Source organism: Bombina bombina, chromosome 2 (assembly GCF_027579735.1).
Source record: "Bombina bombina isolate aBomBom1 chromosome 2, aBomBom1.pri, whole genome shotgun sequence".
NCBI classification, from domain to species: Eukaryota; Metazoa; Chordata; class Amphibia; order Anura; family Bombinatoridae; genus Bombina; species Bombina bombina.
The window spans coordinates 930,509,301-930,530,922 of NC_069500.1; the positions used below are offsets into that span (position 1 = coordinate 930,509,301).

The 21,622-nt window shown below is 40.6% G+C and overlaps 1 protein-coding gene across 3 annotated transcripts in view; it reads right to left on the reverse strand.

Annotated features, from left to right (window-relative positions):
- AFF1 (ALF transcription elongation factor 1) overlaps positions 1 to 21,622 on the reverse strand; it is a 349,069-nt gene that overhangs the window by 85,455 nt on the left and 241,992 nt on the right. For all 3 annotated transcript variants that reach the window (XM_053703375.1, XM_053703376.1, XM_053703378.1), the window contains one exon: positions 7,393 to 7,546. In XM_053703375.1, coding sequence (XP_053559350.1) covers positions 7,393 to 7,546 — 154 coding nt within the window. The remainder of the gene's footprint in view (positions 1 to 7,392; positions 7,547 to 21,622) is intronic.

Here is a 21,622-nt window from a genome sequence, read left to right on the forward strand (position 1 = left end):
AGTCAAGTCCCAAAAAAACTTTCATGTTTCAAATAGGGCATGTGATTTTAAACAACTTTCCAATTTACTTTTATCACCAATTTTGCTTTGTTATCTTGGTATTCTTAGTTGAAAGCTAAACCTAGGAGGTTCATATGCTAATTTCTTAGACCTTGAAGGCCGCCTCTAATCTAAATGCATTTCGACAGTTTTTCACCACTAGAGGGCATTAGTTAACGTGTTTCATATAGATAATATTGAGCTCATGCACGTGAATTTACCATGGAGACAGCTCTGATTGGCTAAACTGCAAGTCTGTCAAGAGAACTGAAATAAGGGGCAGTCTGCTGAGGCTTAGATACAAGGTAATTACAGAGGTAAAAACAGAATTTATGTTTACCTGATAAATTACTTTCTCCAACGGTGTGTCCGGTCCACGGCGTCATCCTTACTTGTGGGATATTCTCTTCCCCAACAGGAAATGGCAAAGAGCCCAGCAAAGCTGGTCACATGATCCCTCCTAGGCTCCGCCTACCCCAGTCATTCGACCGACGTTAAGGAGGAATATTTGCATAGGAGAAACCATATGTTACCGTGGTGACTGTAGTTAAAGAAAATAAATTATCAGACCTGATTAAAAAAACCAGGGCGGGCCGTGGACCGGACACACCGTTGGAGAAAGTAATTTATCAGGTAAACATAAATTCTGTTTTCTCCAACATAGGTGTGTCCGGTCCACGGCGTCATCCTTACTTGTGGGAACCAATACCAAAGCTTTAGGACACGGATGAAGGGAGGGAGCAAATCAGGTCACCTAAATGGAAGGCACCACGGCTTGCAAAACCTTTCTCCCAAAAATAGCCTCAGAAGAAGCAAAAGTATCAAATTTGTAAAATTTAGAAAAAGTGTGCAGTGAAGACCAAGTCGCTGCCTTACATATCTGATCAACAGAAGCCTCGTTCTTGAAGGCCCATGTGGAAGCCACAGCCCTAGTGGAGTGAGCTGTGATTCTTTCAGGAGGCTGCCGTCCAGCGTCTCATAAGCCAATCGGATAATGCTTTTAATCCAGAAGGAGAGAGAGGTAGAAGTTGCTTTTTGACCTCTCCGTTTACCAGAATAAACAACAAACAAAGACAAAGTTTGTCTGAAATCCTTAGTAGCTGCTAAGTAAAATTTGAGAGCACGAACTACATCCAAGTTGTGCAACAAACGTTCCTTCTTTGAAACTGGATTAGGACACAAAGAAGGCACAACTATCTCCTGGTTAATGTTTTTGTTAGAAACAACTTTTGGAAGAAAACCAGGTTTAGTACGCAAAACCACCTTATCTGCATGGAACACCAGATAAGGAGAAGAACACTGCAGAGCAGATAATTCTGAAACTCTTCTAGCAGAAGAAATTGCAACCAAAAACAAAACTTTCCAAGATAATAACTTAATATCAACGGAATGTAAGGGTTCAAACGGAACCCCCTGAAGAACTGAAAGAACTAGGTTGAGACTCCAAGGAGGAGTCAAAATTTTGTAAACAGGCTTGATTCTAACCAGAGCCTGAACAAAGGCTAGAACATCTGGCACATCTGCCAGCTTTTTGTGAAGTAACACAGACAAGGCAGAAATCTGTCCCATCAAGGAACTTGCAGATAATCCTTTTTCCAATCCTTCTCGAAGGAAGGATAGACTCTTAGGAATCTTAACCTTGTCCCAAGGGAATCCTGCAGATTCACACCAACAGATATACCAAATTATGTGGTAATTTTTCTGGTTACAGGCTTTCAGGCCTGAACAAGAGTATTAATAACAGAATCTGAGAACCCTCGCTTTGATAAGATCAAGCGTTCAATCTCCAAGCAGTCAGCTGGAGTGGGTCGAACGGACCTAGAACAAGAAGGTCTCTCAAAGGTAGCTTCCATGGTGGAGCCGATGACATATTCACCAGATCTGCATACCAAGTCCTGCGTGGCCACGCAGGAGCTATCAAAATCACCGACGCCCTCTCCTGATTGATCCTGGCTACCAGCCTGGGGATGAGAGGAAACGGCGGGAACACATAAGCTAGTTTGAAGGTCCAAGGTGCTACTAGTGCATCCACTAGAGCCGCCTTGGGATCCCTGGATCTGTACCCGTAGTAAGGAACTCTGAAGTTCTGACGAGAGGCCATCAGATCCATGTCTGGAATGCCCCACGGTTGAGTGACTTGGGCAAAGATTTCCGGATGGAGTTCCCACTCCCCCGGATGCAATGTCTGACGACTCAGAAAATCCGCTTCCCAATTTTCCACTCCTGGGATGTGGATAGCAGACAGGTGGCAGGAGTGAGACTCCGCCCATAGAATGATTTTGGTCACTTCTTCCATCGCTAGGGAACTCCTTGTTCCCCCCTGATGGTTGATGTATGAACTTGGCCCTCGCTAGCTGAGGCCAAGCTTTGAGAGCATTGAATATCGCTCTCAGTTCCAGAATATTTATCGGTAGAAGAGATTCTACCCGAGACCAAAGACCCTGAGCTTTCAGGGATCCCCAGACCGCGCCCCAGCCCATCAGACTGGCGTCGGTCGTGACAATGACCCACTCTGGTCTGCGGAAGGTCATCCCTTGTGACAGGTTGTCCAGGGACAGCCACCAACGGAATGAGTCTCTGGTCCTCTGATTTACTTGTATCTTCGGAGACAAGTCTGAATAGTCCCCATTCCACTGACTGAGCATGAACAGTTGTAATGGTCTTAGATGAATGCGCACAAAAGGAACTATGTCCATTGCCGCTACCAACAAACCTATCACTTCCATGCACTGCGCTATGGAAGGAAGAGGAACGGAATGAAGTATCCGACAAGAGTCTAGAAGTTTTGTTTTTCTGGCTTCTGTCAGAAAAATCCTCATTTCTAAGGAGTCTATTATAGTTCCCAAGAAGGGAACCCTCGTTGACGGAGATAGAGAACTCTTTTCCACGTTCACTTTCCATCCGTGAGATCTGAGAAAGGCCAGGACAATGTCCGTGTGAGCCTTTACTTGAGGAAGGGACGACGCTCGAATCAGAATGTCGTCCAAGTAAGGTACTACAGCAATGCCCCTTGGTCTTAGCACCGCCAGAAGGGACCCTAGTACCTATGAGAAAATCCTAGGAGCAGTGGCTAATCCGAAAGAAAATGCCACGAACTGGAAATGCTTGTCCAGGAATGCAAACCTTAGGAACCGATGATGTTCCTTGTGGATAGGAATATGTAGATACGCATCCTTGAAATCCACCTTGGTCATGAATTGACCTTCCTGGATGGAAGGAAGAAGTGTTCGAATGGTTTCCATCTTGAACGATGGAACCTTGAGAAACTTGTTCAAGATCTTGAGATCTAAGATTGGTCTGAACGTTCCCTCTTTTTTGGGAACTATGAACAGATTGGAGTAGAACCCCATCCCTTGTTCTCCTAATGGAACAGGATGAATCACTCCCATTTTTAGCAGGTCTTCTACCCAATGTAAGAATGCCTGTCTTCTTATGTGGTCTGAAGACAACTGAGACCTGTGGAACCTCTCCCCTTGGAGGAAGCCCCTTGAACTCCAGAGAATAACCTTGGGAGACTATTTCTAGCGCCCAAGGATCCAGAACATCTCTTTCCCAAGCCTGAGCGAAGAGAGAGAGTCTGCCCCCCACCAGATCCGGTCCCGGATCGGGGGCCCGCATTTCATGCTGTCTTGGTAGCAGTGGCAGGTTTCCTGGCCTGCTTTCCTTTGCTCCAGCCTTGCATAGGTCTCCAGGCTGGATTGGCTTGAGAAGTATTACCTTCCTGCTTAGAGGACGTAGCCCTTGGGGCTGATCCGTTTCTGCGAAAGGGACGAAACTTAGGTTTATTTTTGGTCTTGAAAAGACCTATCCTGAGGAAGGGCGTGGCCCTTGCCCCCAGTGATATCAGAGATAATCTCTTTCAAGTCAGGGCCAAAGAGTGTTTTCCCCTTGAAAGGAATGTCAAGCAATTTGTTCTTGGAAGACGCATCCGCTGCCCAAGATTTTAACCAAAGCGCTCTGCGCCACAATAGCAAACCCAGAATTTTTTCGCCGCTAACCTAGCCAATTGCAAGGTGGCGTCTAGGGTGAAAGAATTAGCCAATTTAAGAGCACGAATTCTGTCCATAATCTCCTCATAAGAAGAAGAATTACTAATAATCGCCTTTCCTAGCTCATCAAACTAGAAACACGCGGCTGCAGTGACAGGGACAATGCATGCAATTGGTTGTAGAAGGGAACCTTGCTGAACAAACATCTTTAGCAGACCTTCTAATTTTTTATCCATAGGATCTTGGAAAGCACAACTATCTTCTATGGGTATAGTGGCGCGCTTGTGTAGAGTAGAAACCGCCCCCTCGACCTTGGGGACTGTCTGCCATCAGTCCTTTCTGGGGTCGACTATAGGAAAACAATTTTATAAATATGGGGGGAGGTACTAAAGGTATACCGGGCCTGTCCCATTCTTTACTAACAATGTACGCCACCCGCTTGGATATAGGAAAAGCTTCGGGGGGCCCCGGGGCCTCTAAGAACTTTTCCATTTTACATAGTGGTTCTGGAATGACCAGATAATCACAATCATCCAAATTGGATAACACCTCCTTAAGCAGAGCGCGGAGATGTTCCAACTTAAATTTAAAAGTAATCACATCAGGTTCAGCTTGTTGAGAAATGTTTCCTGAATCTGAAATTTCTCCCTCAGACAAAACCTCCCTGGCCCCCTCAGACTGGTGTAGGGGCCCTTCAGAAACCATATCATCAGCGTTCTCATGCTCTACAGAATTTTCTAAAACAGAGCAGTCGCGCTTTCGCTGATAAGTGGGCATATTGGCTAAAATGTTTTTGATAGAATTATCCATTACAGCCGTTAAATGTTGCATAGTAAGGAGTATTGGCGCACTAGATGTACTAGGGGCCTCCTGTATGGGCAAGACTGGTGTAGACGAAGGAGGGGATGATGCAGTACCATGCTTACTCCCCTCACTTGAGGAATCATCTTGGGCATCATTTTTACTAAATTTTTTTTTTTTTTTTTTTTTTTTTATGACATAAAATACATATAGTTAAATGAGAAGGAACCTTGGTTTCCCCACAGTCAGAACACAATCTATCTGGTAGTTCAGACATGTTAAACAGGCATAAACTTGATAACAAAGCACAAAAAACGTTTTAAAATAAAACCGTTACTGTCACTTTAAATTTTAAACTAAACACACTTTATTATTGCAATTGCGAAAAAGTATGAAGGAATTGTTCAAAATTCACCAAAATTTCACCACAGTGTCTTAAAGCCTTAAAAGTATTGCACACCAAATTTGGAAGCTTTAACCCTTAAAATAACGGAACCGGAGCCGTTTTTATATTTAACCCCTTTACAGTCCCTGGAATCTGCTTTGCTGAGACCCAACCAAGCCCAAAGGGGAATACGATACCAAATGATGCCTTCAGAAAGACTTTTCTATGTATCAGAGCTCCACACACATGCAGCTGCATGCCATGCTGTCCTCAAAAACAAGTGCGCCATACCGGCGCGAAAATGAGGCTCTGACTATGATTAGGGAAAGCCCCTAAAGAATAAGGTGTCTAAAACAGTGCCTGCCGATATAATCATATCAAAATACCCAGAATAAATGATTCCTCAAGGCTAAATATGTGTTAATAATGAATCGATTTAGCCCAGAAAAAGTCTACAGTCTTAATAAGCCCTTGTGAAGCCCTTATTTACTATCTTAATAAACATGGCTTACCGGATCCCATAGGGAAAATGACAGCTTCCAGCATTACATCGTCTTGTTAGAATGTGTCATACCTCAAGCAGTAAGAGACTGCACACTGTTCCCCCAACTGAAGTTAATTGCTCTCAACAGTCCTGTGTGGAACAGCCATGGATTTTAGTTACGGTGCTAAAATCATTTTCCTCATACAAACAGAAATCTTCATCTCTTTTCTGTTTCTGAGTAAATAGTACATACCAGCACTATTTTAAAATAACAAACTATTGATTGAATAATAAAAACTACAGTTAAACACTAAAAAACTCTAAGCCATCTCCGTGGAGATGTTGCCTGTACAACGGCAAAGAGAATGACTGGGGTAGGCGGAGCCTAGGAGGGATCATGTGACCAGCTTTGCTGGGCTCTTTGCCATTTCCTGTTGGGGAAGAGAATATCCCACAAGTAAGGATGACGCCGTGGACCGGACACACCTATGTTGGAGAAACATATATTATTATAACTGTGTTGGTCATGCAAAACTGGGGAATTTGTAATTAAAGTATTACCTATCTTTTAAAACAACAGCAATTCTGGTGTTGACTGTCCCTTTAAAGTGAAGGTAAATTCAGCATAACAAGTCTTCATATATTAAAGCATTAATTAATAAATGTGCATTAGTACTCATTTTCCTGTTAAACATTATATTTGTACTAGAAAATAAAATTTATTTTCCCCCTGGCCAGTGTCCTGGCTTCCTCCGAGTGAAGTCCATTTTTCAAATAATATGACAGTCATCTGGCGCAGCCAATAGGCAATGCATCACACGCCCTATGTAAAGATTAGGAGCTGCACAAGTGCAGTTGTAGGGAATATCCGACCACAGCTTCAAGTACACAGCGGATAGTCTATAGTATAGTGGACCCACTGTTTGTTATGAGATTAGTATTATCATAAATGGTGCCTATTGAAAATGACCAAATCCCCCCCCCCCCCCCACCGCAATACTTTCAATAAAGAGTATAAATTGCACATAATAGTAGGTTTATCTTGCAAAGAAGGCACGTGTTGCCGAGACTGCACCAGTAAACAGTGGATCCACTGTGTACATGGAGCTGTGGTCAGATATTCAAAAAAACTACACTTGAGCTGTTCGTATAGCTCCCAATCTATACTAACAGGTCTTAGATTGTTTAGAAGAAATCACAGTCCCAGTGGGGAGTACGATAGAGAGATACTAAAATGTTTATTTTCCATTGCTCTCTCTAAGTATCAGTCTCACTGTGTATACAGTGAAACATAAGAGAGGATTTTGTGTAAATATAAAAAAAAAGATACACTAATGAGATCTGCTTTCTCTGCAAGCTCAATCATTTGACTGGGTTATGGTTTCAATAGACTTCAAAAGGAAAAAATGTATGATCCACGCCTGGTAGTATAAAACTTGGACTTTATTGTTTTCTTTATGCAGAGTGAGCGCAGCACTGGGCTTACGCGTTTCGGCTGAAGTTATGGTTTCAATAAGCAGAGAGAGCAAATCAATATACAAAAATATACCTAAAGGAGCTATTTCCCACAAATAATGTTGATACTCTACAATGACTTGTTATACCAGCTGCAAACACATTAAGGGGTTATCAATGGCCTCTAGAAGAGCATCCCCATTCCCACTACTAGCTATATAGTAAGGTGGGTATAATACCTCTGGTGTAGGAGCTCTGGGTGGATTTTTCACCTCACCGTCACTTGAGCTGCTCTCAGATTCTGAATCAGAAGAGCTGTCTGATTCGCTGCTTTCCGATTCCACAATGCTGGAATGTGCTGAGGCCACACTGTTGGTTTGGGATTGTAGGACACTGAAAGTCAGTAATAAAACAGAGGATTAGGAGTTTGTACCATCATTATTTTAGTTTTAAGAACAACACGGTCATGTGTTAAGAGATCCACTGAAGGAGGATAGCATCACTCAATGATAGGAATTAAATACGTAAGAATACTTGTAAGCATCTGACAACTTACATACTGCATTCCTGTGTTGCCACCATCCTTTCTGTTCTAATGAAGGGTAACTTAGCTCTATAGCAACCAAATACAAACATCCAGTACACCCCTCTGATCTATTCAAGAACAGTTGTCTTGTTGGTGAACTTATTTACTTGTACTTTGTTTAAAAAAAAATGTTTGTATGTTTTTGTTTTTTTCATTTGTATATTTTGGTGGATTTATGTCACCATAAATTGTTATGTTATATATTCTCAATAAAAAGGAAAGGGGGGGGGTGGAAACTGGGTAGATATGAAGAAGTGCACCAGTAGCGCATCTTTTATGACGGTATATATGCCTATTTTCTTTTTTTTTGTATTGCAACAATAAACTTCCTTTTGTTTGTGGATTTGAGTTATTGGGTATAGCAGCAAGGATATGTGATTGTATGCTTGTGAGGCATGTCAATGCTCCCCAATAGAGCTGTGGGGTGTGTTCCATAACAGCTAGTGACCTCCTATCCCACAGAGAAGTTAGCAGGTTTAAATAATGCTATTTTATAAGGATGTAAGAAATTTGTTGAGCTTTATATCCCTTAGTGTAAAACTTAGTGCTCTAATTTCTAAAACTCACAGGATTTAGTGAAATCATAACCCTGACATTTACATTGACAGATTTACTCAAAGCTCTAAAAAACAAAGAGGACCTGCAAATCCTTCCCATGGGCAAGCTGCCTCCCGTAGAAAATAAGGAAGCTCTCTCCTTATATGAAATAAAACCATGAGACAAGCAAGAGTAAAATGCTTACAAAATATGGTGAGGCCTGTGAGAGAACTTTAAAGATACACAAGAAAACCCCTTGTTCAGGCACATGCCAAGGATGCAAGTTTTATTTTACATTAAAGGGACATGAAAGACAAACATTTTCTGTCATGGTTCAGATAGAACATGCAATTTTATTAGATGTTTATTTATTACAGATTTCAAATTTACGTCTATTATCAAATTTACTCTTGGTAGCATTAGTTGAAAAGCACGGATGTAAGCTCAAGAGCGTACATGTGTCTGGTGCATTATACGGCAGTGGTTTCGCAAGAATCTTATCCATTTGCAAAAGCACTAGATGGCAGCACTATTTTCTCCAGACATCTACCTAGGAATCTCTTCAACAAAGAATACCATGGGAACAAAGCACATTTGATAATAGAAGTAAATTGGAAACCTATAAAAAATTGTATGCTCTGTCTGAATCACAAAAGAAACATTTAGTTTTAATGTCCCTTTAAAAATAAAGTATGCTTTGGATTTAGTACGTTTTAGTAAAATTTGTAACTTATTTTAAAAACATAATTTATGTAAGAACTTACCTGATAAATTCATTTCTTTCATATTAGCAAGAGTCCATGAGCTAGTGACGTATGGGATATACATTCCTACCAGGAGGGGCAAAGTTTCCCAAACCTCAAAATGCCTATAAATACACCCCTCACCACACCCACAAATCAGTTTAACGCATAGCCAAGAAGTGGGGTGATAAGACAAAAGTGCGAAAGCATATAAAATAAGAAATTGGAATAATTGTGCTTTATACAAAAAAATCATAACCACCACAAAAAAGGGTGGGCCTCATGGACTCTTGCTAATATGAAAGAAATTAATCAGATAAGTTCTTACATAAATTATGTTTTATTTCATGTAATTAGCAAGAGTCCATGAGCTAGTGACGTATGGGATAATGAATGCCCAAGATGTGGATCTTCCACGCAAGAGTCATTAGAGAGGGAGGGATAAAATAAAGACAGCCAATTCCGCTGAAAATAATCCACACCCAAAATAAAGTTTAAATCTTATAATGAAAAAAACTGAAATTATAAGCAGACGAATCAAACTGAAACAGCTGCCTGAAGAACTTTTCTACCAAAAACTGCTTCAGAAGAAGAAAACACATCAAAATGGTAGAATTTAGTAAAAGTATGCAAAGAAGACCAAGTTGCTGCTTTGCAAATCTGATCAACCGAAGCTTCATTCCTAAACGCCCAGGAAGTAGAAACTGACCTAGTAGAATGAGCTGTAATCCTTAGAGGCGGAGTTTGACCCGACTCGACATAAGCATGATGAATTAAAGATTTCAACCAAGATGCCAAAGAAATGGCAGAGGCCTTCTGACCTTTCCTAGAACCGGAAAAGATAACAAATAGACTAGAAGTCTTTCGGAAATTCTTAGTAGCTTCAACATAATATTTCAAAGCTCTAACTACATCCAAAGAATGCAATGATCTCTCCTTAGAATTTTTAGGATTAGGACACAATGAAGGAACCACAATTTCTCTACTAATGTTGTTAGAATTCACAACCTTAGGTAAGAATTTAAAAGAAGTTCGCAACACCGCCTTATCCTGATGAAAAATCAGAAAAGGAGACTCACAAGAAAGAGCAGATAATTCAGAAACTCTTCTAGCAGAAGAGATGGCCAAAAGAAACAAAACTTTCCAAGAAAGTAATTTAATGTCCAGCGAATGCATAGGTTCAAACGGAGGAGCTTGAAGAGCCCCCAGAACCAAATTCAAACTCCAAGGAGGAGAAATTGACTTAATGACAGGTTTTATACGAACCAAAGCTTGTACAAAACAATGAATAACAGGAAGACTAGTAATCTTTCTGTGAGAAAGAACAGAAAGAGCAGAGATTTGTCCTTCAAGGAACTTGCAGACAAACCTTTATCCAAACCATCCTGAAGAAACTGTAAAATTCTAGGAATTCTAAAAGAATGCCAAGAAAAAATGATGAGAAAAACACCAAGAAATGTAAACCTTCCAGACTCGATAATATATCTTCCTAAATACAGATTTACGAGCCTGTAACATAGTATTAAACAGAGAGTCAGAGAAACCACTATGACTGAGAATCAAGCGTTCAATCTCTATACCTTCAAATTTAAGGATTTGAGATCCTGATGGAAAAAAAGCACCTTGTGATAGAAGGTCTGGTCTTAACGGAAGAGTCCACGGTTGGCAAGTGGCCATCCGGACAAGATCCGCATACCAAAACCTGTGAGGCCATGCTGGAACCACCAGCAGAACAGACGAGCACCCCTTAGAATCTTGGAAATTACTCTAGGAAGAAGAACTAGAGGTGGAAAGATATAGGCAGGATGATACTTCCAAGGAAGTGACAATGCATCCACTGCCTCCGCCTGAGGATCCCTGGATCTGGACAGATACCTGGGAAGCTTCTTGTTTAGATGAGAAGCCATCAGATCTATTTCTGGAAGTCCCCACATTTGAACAATTTGAAGAAATACCTCTGGGTGAAGAGACCATTCGCCCGGATGTAACGTTTGGTGACTGAGATAATCCGCTTCCCAATTGTCTATACCTGGGATATGAACCGCAGAAATTAGACAGGAGCTGGATTCCGCCCAAACCAGAATTCGAGATACTTCTTTCATAGCCAGAGGACTGTGAGTCCCTCCTTGATGATTGACATATGCCACAGTTGTGACATTGTCCGTCTGAAAACAAATGAACGACTCTCTCTTAGAAGAGGCCATGACTGAAGAGCTCTGAAAATTGCACGGAGTTCCAAAATATTGATTGGTAATCTCACCTCCTGAGATTCCCAAACCCCTTGTGCTGTCAGAGACCCCCAAACAGCTCCCCAACCTGTAAGACTTGCATCTGTTGAAATCTCAGTCCAGGTTGGAAGAACAAAAGAAGCCCCCTGAATTAAACGATGGTGGTCTGTCCACCACGTCAGAAAGTGTCGAACAATCGGTATTAAAGATATTAATTGAGATATCTTTGTATAATCCCTGCACCACTGGTTCAGCATACAGAGCTGAAGAGGTTGCATGTGAAAACGAGCAAAGGGAACCGCGTCCAATGCCGCAGTCATAAGACCTAGAATTTCCATGCATAAGGCTACCGAAGGGAAAGATTGAGAATTAAGGTTTCGACAAGCTGAAACCAATTTCAGACGTCTCTTGTCCGTCAGAGACAGAGTCAAGGACACTGAATCTATCAGGAAACCTAAAAAAAGGTTACCCTTGTCTGAGGAATCAACAAACTTTTTAGTAAATTTATCCTCCAACCATATTCTAGAAGAAACACTCATAAAAGACTGGAAAGGTTCTTTCTAGTGAAAATGAGCAAAGGGAATTGAATCCAATGCCGTGGCCATAAGACCTAAAACTTCTATGCATATATAGCAACTGAAGGAAATAGAGACTAAAGGTACCGACAGACAGAACCCAATAGAATTATCCCTCGTCTGATAGAGACAAAGACAGTGACACAAACTTTCTGGAAACCTAAAAAAGGTGACCCTTGTGTGAGGAATCAAGAGCTTTCGAAAAAAAGATCCTCTAACTATGTCCTGAAGAGCAAGTGAATCATATGAGATTCCGCATCCTCAGAAAATAATCTGAATGAAAACAGAAAAATTAAAATATGCATTTATTGTATCTAATGAAAACAAATAATGCTATCAATGACCATAAAAAGGCAAAATAGTTTGAATAAAACTCCAAACCCGGTTCCTAAAAAAGGAACTGGAAGAAATACCCCAGAAGATTCCAGGTCTGAGCAGCGCTTGAACCCCATGGGTGCCCAGCCATGCTTCAACAGTACCCAAAATATATAGGACAGAAACACACTTAAAGAAAGTGTTAGCCTTACTGGAATAAAATCAAAGAAATTTGGACAAAATAGAACCAAATAAATTTCAAAGAAGTCTTAACCTGCCCCTTACCAGCCAAGCTGGAATACGGCACGAACATCGCAATATTAGGGAGCTGATTTCGAACCCCAATTACAAACATGTTACTTGGGAAAGAACTCAGGAATTAGTTCCTTAATAAGAACAACTAAACTAGTATAAGCTTAAAGTTTTAGTCTTAGAACTCAATCTTGAAGCCCAGAGTAACAGTTAAGAATTGAATCCAATTATAAAACAAATAATTGATTATCTTAAAACAAAATTCTTCTAGCTAAAATAGCTAAAGACATAGATTAACCCTCATTTGCGAAAATATTCAATAAAATGAAGACACAAATGAAATTATTAGCATGATAGTCCAGTTTAAAGGACCAGTCAATACAGTGGACTTACATAATCAATAAATGCAAAACAACAAGACAAATGCAACAGCACCTAGTCTAGTAAATGTTGTCCTTTAACAATGCTAAAATAAATCATAATCTGATACTTGATCTTAAAGTAAACAGAAAAAATGAAGCAATTGCAATATCCAAATAAATCACAGGACTAAGAAAAGTACCTGAAACTAAATAATTTTCCATAAATAAGATACAACTATCTAAAGGAAAATAAACACTATTTTGCTATAGAAAATTCTCAGCCTATTCCATTCCCTAGAATGGGGAATTGGAAAGAAAACCTCTGAAAACACAGAAGAAATAAATAGGCAGAAATAGTGTCAGCTAGTCTTAAAGAACTAGTTACCTTAATATCCAAAATAATCAACACCTTTTCAACAAAGAACAAATGTACTTTAATAATAGAAAAATAATAAAAAAGTAGATTTGTTAGTGTCAATATCTGATGAAGAAAATTTCTGAAAGAGAAAAAACATCATCAGAGAAGGATAAATCAGTATGTTGTTGGTAATTTGAAACTTCAATAATTAAAAAAGAAGTGAAAAAGACCTAAACATTTTATTAGAAGGCACGAAGTCAGACAAAGCCTTTAAAATAGAATCAGAAAATATTTCTTATAAATCTTCTAAATATTTCTTGTACATAAAATGTAAGAATGGAAATATATAAAGCATAAACACTAATGGATTCTGTAAAAGTATATCATAATACCTTATTACAAACCATAGCTAAAGATAAACATTTATAACATTTAAAATAAATGAACTTAGCTTTGGTAGAACTGAAACTCAGTTAAGCGTTTTTCCAGAAGTGGCTTCTGATTCAGGGACAATCTGAGACATCTTGCAATATGTAATAGAAAAAACAACATATAAAGCAAAAATGATCAAATTCCTTAAATGACAGTTTCAGGAATGGGAAAAAAATGACAAACAAGCTTCTAGCAACCAGAAGCAATAAATAATGAGACTTAAATATTGTGGAGACAACAATGACGCTCAAATTTTTTTAGCACCAAAAAAGCCGCCCACATTATTTGGCGCCTAAATGCTTTTGGCGCCAAAAATGGCGCCACATCCGGTAAAAAAATGATTTATTCATATGCATTATCCCAAATATGAAACTGACTGTCTGAAATAAGGAACGTTGAACATCCTGAATCAAGGCAAATAAATGTTTAAACACATCTTACCAGCCAAGCTGGAATACGGCACGTACATCGCAATATTAGGGAGCTGATTTCGAACCCCAATTACAAACATGTTACTTGGGAAAGAACTCAGGAATTCGTTCCTTAATAAGAACAACTAAACTAGTATAAGCTTAAAGTTTTAGTCTTAGAACTCAATCTTGAAGCCCAGAGTAACAGTTAAGAATTTAATCCAATTATAAAACAAATAATTGATTATCTTAGAACAAAATTCTTCTAGCTAAAATAGCTAAAGACATAGATTAACCCTCATTTGCGAAAATATTCAATAAAATGAAGACACAAATGAAATTATTAGCATGATAGTCCAGTTTAAAGGACCAGTCAATACAGAGGACTTGCATAATCAATAAATGCAAAACAACAAGACAAATGCAACAGCACCTAGTCTAGTAAATGTTGTCCTTTAACAATGCTAAAATAAATCAATCTGATACTTGATCTTAAAGTAAACAGAAAAAATGAAGCAATTGCAATATCCAAATAAATCACAGGACCAAGAAAAGTACCTGAAACTAAATAATTTTCCATAAATAAGATACAACTATCTAAAGGAAAATAAATACTATTTTGCTATAGAAACAATAGCATAATTAGTAGAAGTAGAGATAGCCCCAATAAATTGGAGAACCCTCCAAATTGAATTTAACTGCTGGCAAAGAATATAGTTTAAAAACTTTGAAAAAGGAATAAAAGAAAATTCTCAGCCTATTCCATTACCTAGAATGGGGAATTGGAAAGAAAACCTCTGAAAACACAGAAGAAATAAATAGGCAGAAATAGTGTCAGCTAGTCTTAAAGAACTAGTTACCTTAATATCCAAAATAATCAACACCTTTTCAACAAAGAACAAATGTACTTTAATAATGGAAAAATAATAAAAAAGTAGATTTGTTAGTGTCAATATCTGATGAAGAAAATTTCTGAAAGAGAAAAAACATCATCAGAGAAGGATAAATCAGTATGTTGTTGGTCATTTGAAACTTCAATAATTAAAAAAGAAGTGAAAAAACAGAATTTATGTTTACCTGATAAATTTCTTTCTCCAACGGTGTGTCCGGTCCACGGCGTCATCCTTACTTGTGGGATATTCTCTTCCCCAACAGGAAATGGCAAAGAGCCCAGCAAAGCTGGTCACATGATCCCTCCTAGGCTCCGCCTACCCCAGTCATTCGACCGACGTTAAGGAGGAATATTTGCATAGGAGAAACCATATGGTACCGTGGTGACTGTAGTTAAAGAAAATAAAATATCAGACCTGATAAAAAAAACCAGGGCGGGCCGTGGACCGGACACACCGTTGGAGAAAGAAATTTATCAGGTAAACATAAATTCTGTTTTCTCCAACATAGGTGTGTCCGGTCCACGGCGTCATCCTTACTTGTGGGAACCAATACCAAAGCTTTAGGACACGGATGAAGGGAGGGAGCAAATCAGGTCACCTAAATGGAAGGCACCACGGCTTGCAAAACCTTTCTCCCAAAAATAGCCTCAGAAGAAGCAAAAGTATCAAACTTGTAAAATTTGGTAAATGTGTGCAGTGAAGACCAAGTCGCTGCCCTACATATCTGATCAACAGAAGCCTCGTTCTTGAAGGCCCATGTGGAAGCCACAGCCCTAGTGGAATGAGCTGTGATTCTTTCGGGAGGCTGCCGTCCGGCAGTCTCGTAAGCCAATCTGATGATGCTTTTAATCCAAAAAGAGAGAGAGGTAGAAGTTGCTTTTTGACCTCTCCTTTTACCTGAATAAACAACAAACAGGGAAGATGTTTGTCTAAAATCCTTTGTAGCATCTAAATAGAATTTTAGAGCGCGAACAACATCCAAATTGTGCAACAAACGTTCCTTCTTTGAAACTGGCTTTGGACACAGAGAAGGTACGATAATCTCCTGGTTAATGTTTTTGTTAGAAACAACTTTTGGAAGAAAACCAGGTTTAGTACGTAAAACCACCTTATCTGCATGGAACACCAGATAAGGAGGAGAACACTGCAGAGCAGATAATTCTGAGACTCTTCTAGCAGAAGAAATCGCAACTAAAAACAAAACTTTCCAAGATAATAACTTAATATCAACGGAATGTAAGGGTTCAAACGGAACCCCCTGAAGAACTGAAAGAACTAAATTGAGACTCCAAGGAGGAGTCAAAGGTTTGTAAACAGGCTTGATTCTAACCAGAGCCTGAACAAAGGCTTGAACATCTGGCACAGCTGCCAGCTTTTTGTGAAGTAATACCGACAAGGCAGAAATCTGTCCCTTCAGGGAACTAGCAGATAATCCTTTGTCCAATCCTTCTTGAAGGAAGGATAGAATCCTAGGAATCTTAACCTTGTCCCAAGGGAATCCTTTAGATTCACACCAACAGATATATTTTTTCCAAATTTTGTGGTAAATCTTTCTAGTCACAGGCTTTCTGGCCTGAACAAGAGTATCGATAACAGAATCTGAGAATCCTCGCTTCGATAAAATCAAGCGTTCAATCTCCAAGCAGTCAGCTGGAGTGAAACCAGATTCGGATGTTCGAACGGACCCTGAACCAGAAGGTCTCGTCTCAAAGGTAGCTTCCAAGGTGGAGCCGATGACATATTCACCAGATCTGCATACCAAGTCCTGCGTGGCCACGCAGGAGCTATCAAGATCACCGACGCCCTCTCCTGCTTGATCCTGGCTATCAGCCTGGGGATGAGAGGAAATGGCGGGAACACATAAGCTAGTTTGAAGGTCCAAGGTGCTACTAGTGCATCCACTAGAGCCGCCTTGGGATCCCTGGATCTGGCCCCGTAGCAAGGAACTTTGAAGTTCTGACGAGAGGCCATCAGATCCATGTCTGGAATGCCCCACAGGTGAGTGACTTGGGCAAAGATTTCCGGATGGAGTTCCCACTCCCCCGGATGCAATGTCTGCCGACTCAGAAAATCCGCTTCCCAATTTTCCACTCCTGGGATGTGGATAGCAGACAGGTGGCAGGAGTGAGACTCCGCCCAAAGAATAATTTTGGTTACTTCTTCCATCGCTAGGGAACTTCTTGTTCCCCCCTGATGGTTGATGTACGCAACAGTCGTCATGTTGTCTGATTGAAACCGTATGAACCTGGTCCTCGCAAGCTGGGGCCAGGCCTGGAGAGCATTGAATATCGCTCTCAGTTCCAGAATATTTATCGGTAGAAGAGATTCTTCCCGAGACCAAAGACCCTGAGCTTTCAGGGATCCCCAGACCGCGCCCCAGCCTATCAGACTGGCGTCGGTCGTGACAATGACCCACTCTGGTCTGTGGAACATCATCCCTTGAGACAGATTGTCCAGGGACAGCCACCAACGGAGTGAGTCTCTGGTCCTCTGATTTACTTGTATCTTCGGAGACAAGTCTGTATAGTCCCCATTCCACTGACTGAGCATGCACAGTTGTAATGGTCTTAGATGAATGCGCGCAAAAGGAACTATGTCCATCGCCGCCACCATCAAACCGATCACTTCCATGCACTGAGCTATGGAAGGAAGAGGAACGGAATGAAGTATCCGACAAGAGTCCAGAAGCTTTGTTTTTCTGGCCTCTGTTAGAAAGATCCTTATTTCTAAGGAGTCTATAATTGTTCCCAAGAAGGGAACCCTTGTTGACGGGGATAGAGAACTCTTTTCCACGTTCACTTTCCAGCCGTGAGATCTGAGAAAGGCCAGGACAATGTCCGTGTGAGCCTTTGCTTGAGGAAGGGACGACGCTTGAATCAGAATGTCGTCCAGGTAAGGTACTACTGCAATGCCCCTTGGTCTTAGCACCGCTAGAAGGGACCCTAGTACCTTTGTGAAAATCCTTGGAGCAGTGGCTAATCCGAAAGGAAGCGCCACGAACTGGTAATGTTTGTCCAGGAATGCAAACCTTAGGAACCGATGATGTTCCTTGTGGATAGGAATATGTAGATACGCATCCTTTAAATCCACCGTGGTCATGAATTGACCTTCCTGGATGGAAGGAAGGATAGTTCGAATGGTTTCCATCTTGAACGATGGGACCTTGAGAAATTTGTTTAAGATCTTGAGATCTAGGATTGGTCTGAACGTTCCCTCTTTTTTGGGAACTATGAACAGATTGGAGTAGAACCCCATCCCTTGTTCTCTTAATGGAACAGGATGAATCACTCCCATTTTTAACAGGTCTTCTACACAATGTAGGAACGCCTGTCTTTTTATGTGGTCTGAAGACAACTGCGACCTGTGGAACCTCCCCCTTGGGGGAAGTCCCTTGAATTCCAGAAGATAACCCTGGGAGACTATTTCTAGCGCCCAAGGATCCAGAACATCTCTTGCCCAAGCCTGAGCGAAGAGAGAGAGTCTGCCCCCCACCAGATCCGGTCCCGGATCGGGGGCCAATATTTCATGCTGTCTTGGTAGCAGTGGCAGGTTTCTTGGCCTGCTTTCCCTTGTTCCAGCCTTGCATTGGTCTCCAAGCTGGCTTGGCCTGAGAAGTATTACCCTCTTGCTTAGAGGACGTAGCACCTTGGGCTGGTCCGTTTTTACGAAAGGGACGAAAATTAGGTCTATTTTTTGCCTTGAAAGGCCGATCCTGAGGAAGGGCGTGGCCCTTACCCCCAGTGATATCAGAGATAATCTCTTTCAAGTCAGGACCAAACAACGTTTTCCCCTTGAAAGGAATGTTTAGTAGCTTGTTCTTGGAAGACGCATCAGCCGACCAAGATTTCAACCAAAGCGCTCTGCGCGCCACAATAGCAAACCCAGAGTTCTTAGCCGCTAACTTAGCCAGTTGCAAAGAGGCGTCTAGAGTGAAAGAATTAGCCAATTTGAGAGCATTGATTCTGTCCATAATCTCCTCATAAGGAGGAGAGTCACTATCGAGCACCTTAAGCAGTTCATCAAACCAGAAATATGCGGCAGTAGTGACAGGGACAATGCATGAAATGGGTTGTAGAAGGTAACCCTGCTGAACAAACATCTTTTTAAGCAAACCTTCTAATTTTTTATCCATAGGATCTTTGAAAGCACAACTATCCTCTATTGGAATAGTGGTGCGTTTGTTTAAAGTAGAAACCGCTCCCTCGACCTTGGGGACTGACTGCCATAAGTCCTTTCTGGGGTCGACCATAGGAAACAATTTTTTAAATATGGGGGGAGGGACGAAAGGAATACCGGGCCTTTCCCATTCTTTATTAACAATGTCCGCCACCCGCTTGGGTATAGGAAAAGCTTCTGGGAGCCCCGGCACCTCTAGGAACTTGTCCATTTTACATAGTTTCTCTGGGATGACTAAATTTTCACAATCATCCAGAGTGGATAATACCTCCTTAAGCAAAATGCGGAGATGTTCCAATTTAAATTTAAATGTAATCATATCAGATTCAGCCTGCTGAGAAATGTTCCCTAAATCAGTAATTTCTCCCTCAGACAAAACCTCCCTGGCCCCCTCAGATTGGGTTAGGGGCCCTTCAGAGATATTAATATCAGCGTCGTCATGCTCTTCAGTAACTAAAACAGAGCAGCCACGCTTACGCTGACAAGGGTTCATTTTGGCTAAAATGTTTTTGACAGAATTATCCATTACAGCCGTTAATTGTTGCATAGTAAGGAGTATTGGCGCGCTAGATGTACTAGGGGCCTCCTGAGTGGGCAAGACTCGTGTAGACGAAGGAGGGAATGATGCAGTACCATGCTTACTCCCCTCACTTGAGGAATCATCTTGGGCATCATTGTCATTATCACATAAATCACATTTATTTAAATGAATAGGAATTCTGGCTTCCCCACATTCAGAACACAGTCTATCTGGTAGTTCAGACATGATAAACAGGCATAAACTTGATCAGAAAGTACAAAAAACGTTTTAAAATAAAACCGTTACTGTCACTTTAAATTTTAAACTGAACACACTTTATTACTGCAATTGCGAAAAAACATGAAGGAATTGTTCAAAATTCACCAAATTTTCACCACAGCGTCTTAAAGCCTTGAAAATATTGTACACCAATTTTGGAAGCTTTAACCCTTAAAATAACGGAACCGGAGCCGTTTTGAGCTTTAAACCCCTTTACAGTCCCTGGTATCTGCTTTGCTGAGACCCAACCAAACCCAAAGGGGAATACGATACCAAATGACGCCTTCAGAAGTCTTTTCTAAGTATCAGAGCTCCTCTCACATGCGACTGCATGCCATGCCTCTCAAAAACAAGTGCGCAACACCGGCGCGAAAATGAGACTCTGCCTATGCTTGGGGAAAGCCCCTAAAGAATAAGGTGTCTAAAACAGTGCCTGCCGATATTATTATATCAAAATACCCAGATAAAATGATTCCTCAAGGCTAAATATGTGTTAATAATCAATCGATTTAGCCCAGAAAAAGTCTACAGTTTAAATAAGCCCTTGTGAAGCCCTTATTTACAATCGTAATAAACATGGCTTACCGGATCCCATAGGGAAAATGACAGCTTCCAGCATTACATCGTCTTGTTAGAATGTGTCATACCTCAAGCAGCAAGAGACTGCAAACTGTTCCCCCAACTGAAGTTAATTGCTCTCAACAGTCCTGTGTGGAACAGCCATGGATTTTAGTTACGGTTGCTAAAATCATTTTCCTCATACAAACAGAATTCTTCATCTCTTTTCTGTTTCTGAGTAAATAGTACGTACCAGCACTATTTGAAAATAACAAACTCTTGATTGAATAATGAAAAACTACAGTTAAACACTAAAAAACTCTAAGCCATCTCCGTGGAGATGTTGCCTGTACAACGGCAAAGAGAATGACTGGGGTAGGCGGAGCCTAGGAGGGATCATGTGACCAGCTTTGCTGGGCTCTTTGCCATTTCCTGTTGGGGAAGAGAATATCCCACAAGTAAGGATGACGCCGTGGACCGGACACACCTATGTTGGAGAAAGACCTAAAAATTTTATTAGAAAGCACGAAGTCAGACAAAGCCTTTAAAATAGAATATTTCTTGTACATAAAATGTAAGAATGGAAATATATAAAGCATAAACACTAATGGATTTTGCATGTAAAAGTATATCATAATACCTTATTACAAACCATAGCTAAAGATAAACATTTATAACATTTAAAATAAATGAACTTAGCTTTGGTAGAACTGAAACTCAGTTAAGCGTTTTTCCAGAAGTGGCTTCTGATTCAGGGACAATCTGAGACATCTTGCAATATGTAATAGAAAAAAAAAAAAACATATAAAGCAAAAATGATCAAATTCCTTAAATGACAGTTTCAGGAATGGGAAAAAAATGACAATGAACAAGCTTCTAGCAACCAGAAGCAATAAATAATGAGACTTAAATATTGTGGAGACAACAATGACGCTCAAATTTTTTAGCGCCAAAAAAGCCGCCCACATTATTTGGCGCCTAAATGCTTTTGGCGGCAAAAATGGCGCCACATCCGGTAACGCCGACATTTTTTGGCGCAAAAACGTCAAAAAAATGACGCAACTTCCGGCGACACGTATGACGCCGGAAATGACAAAAAAAAATTTGCGCCAAGAATGACGCAATAAAATGAAGCATTTTCAGCCCCCGCGAGCCTAACAGCCCACAGGAAAAAAGTCAAATTTTAAGGTAAGAAAAAAATGATTTATTCATATGCATTATCCCAAATATGAAACTGACTGTCTG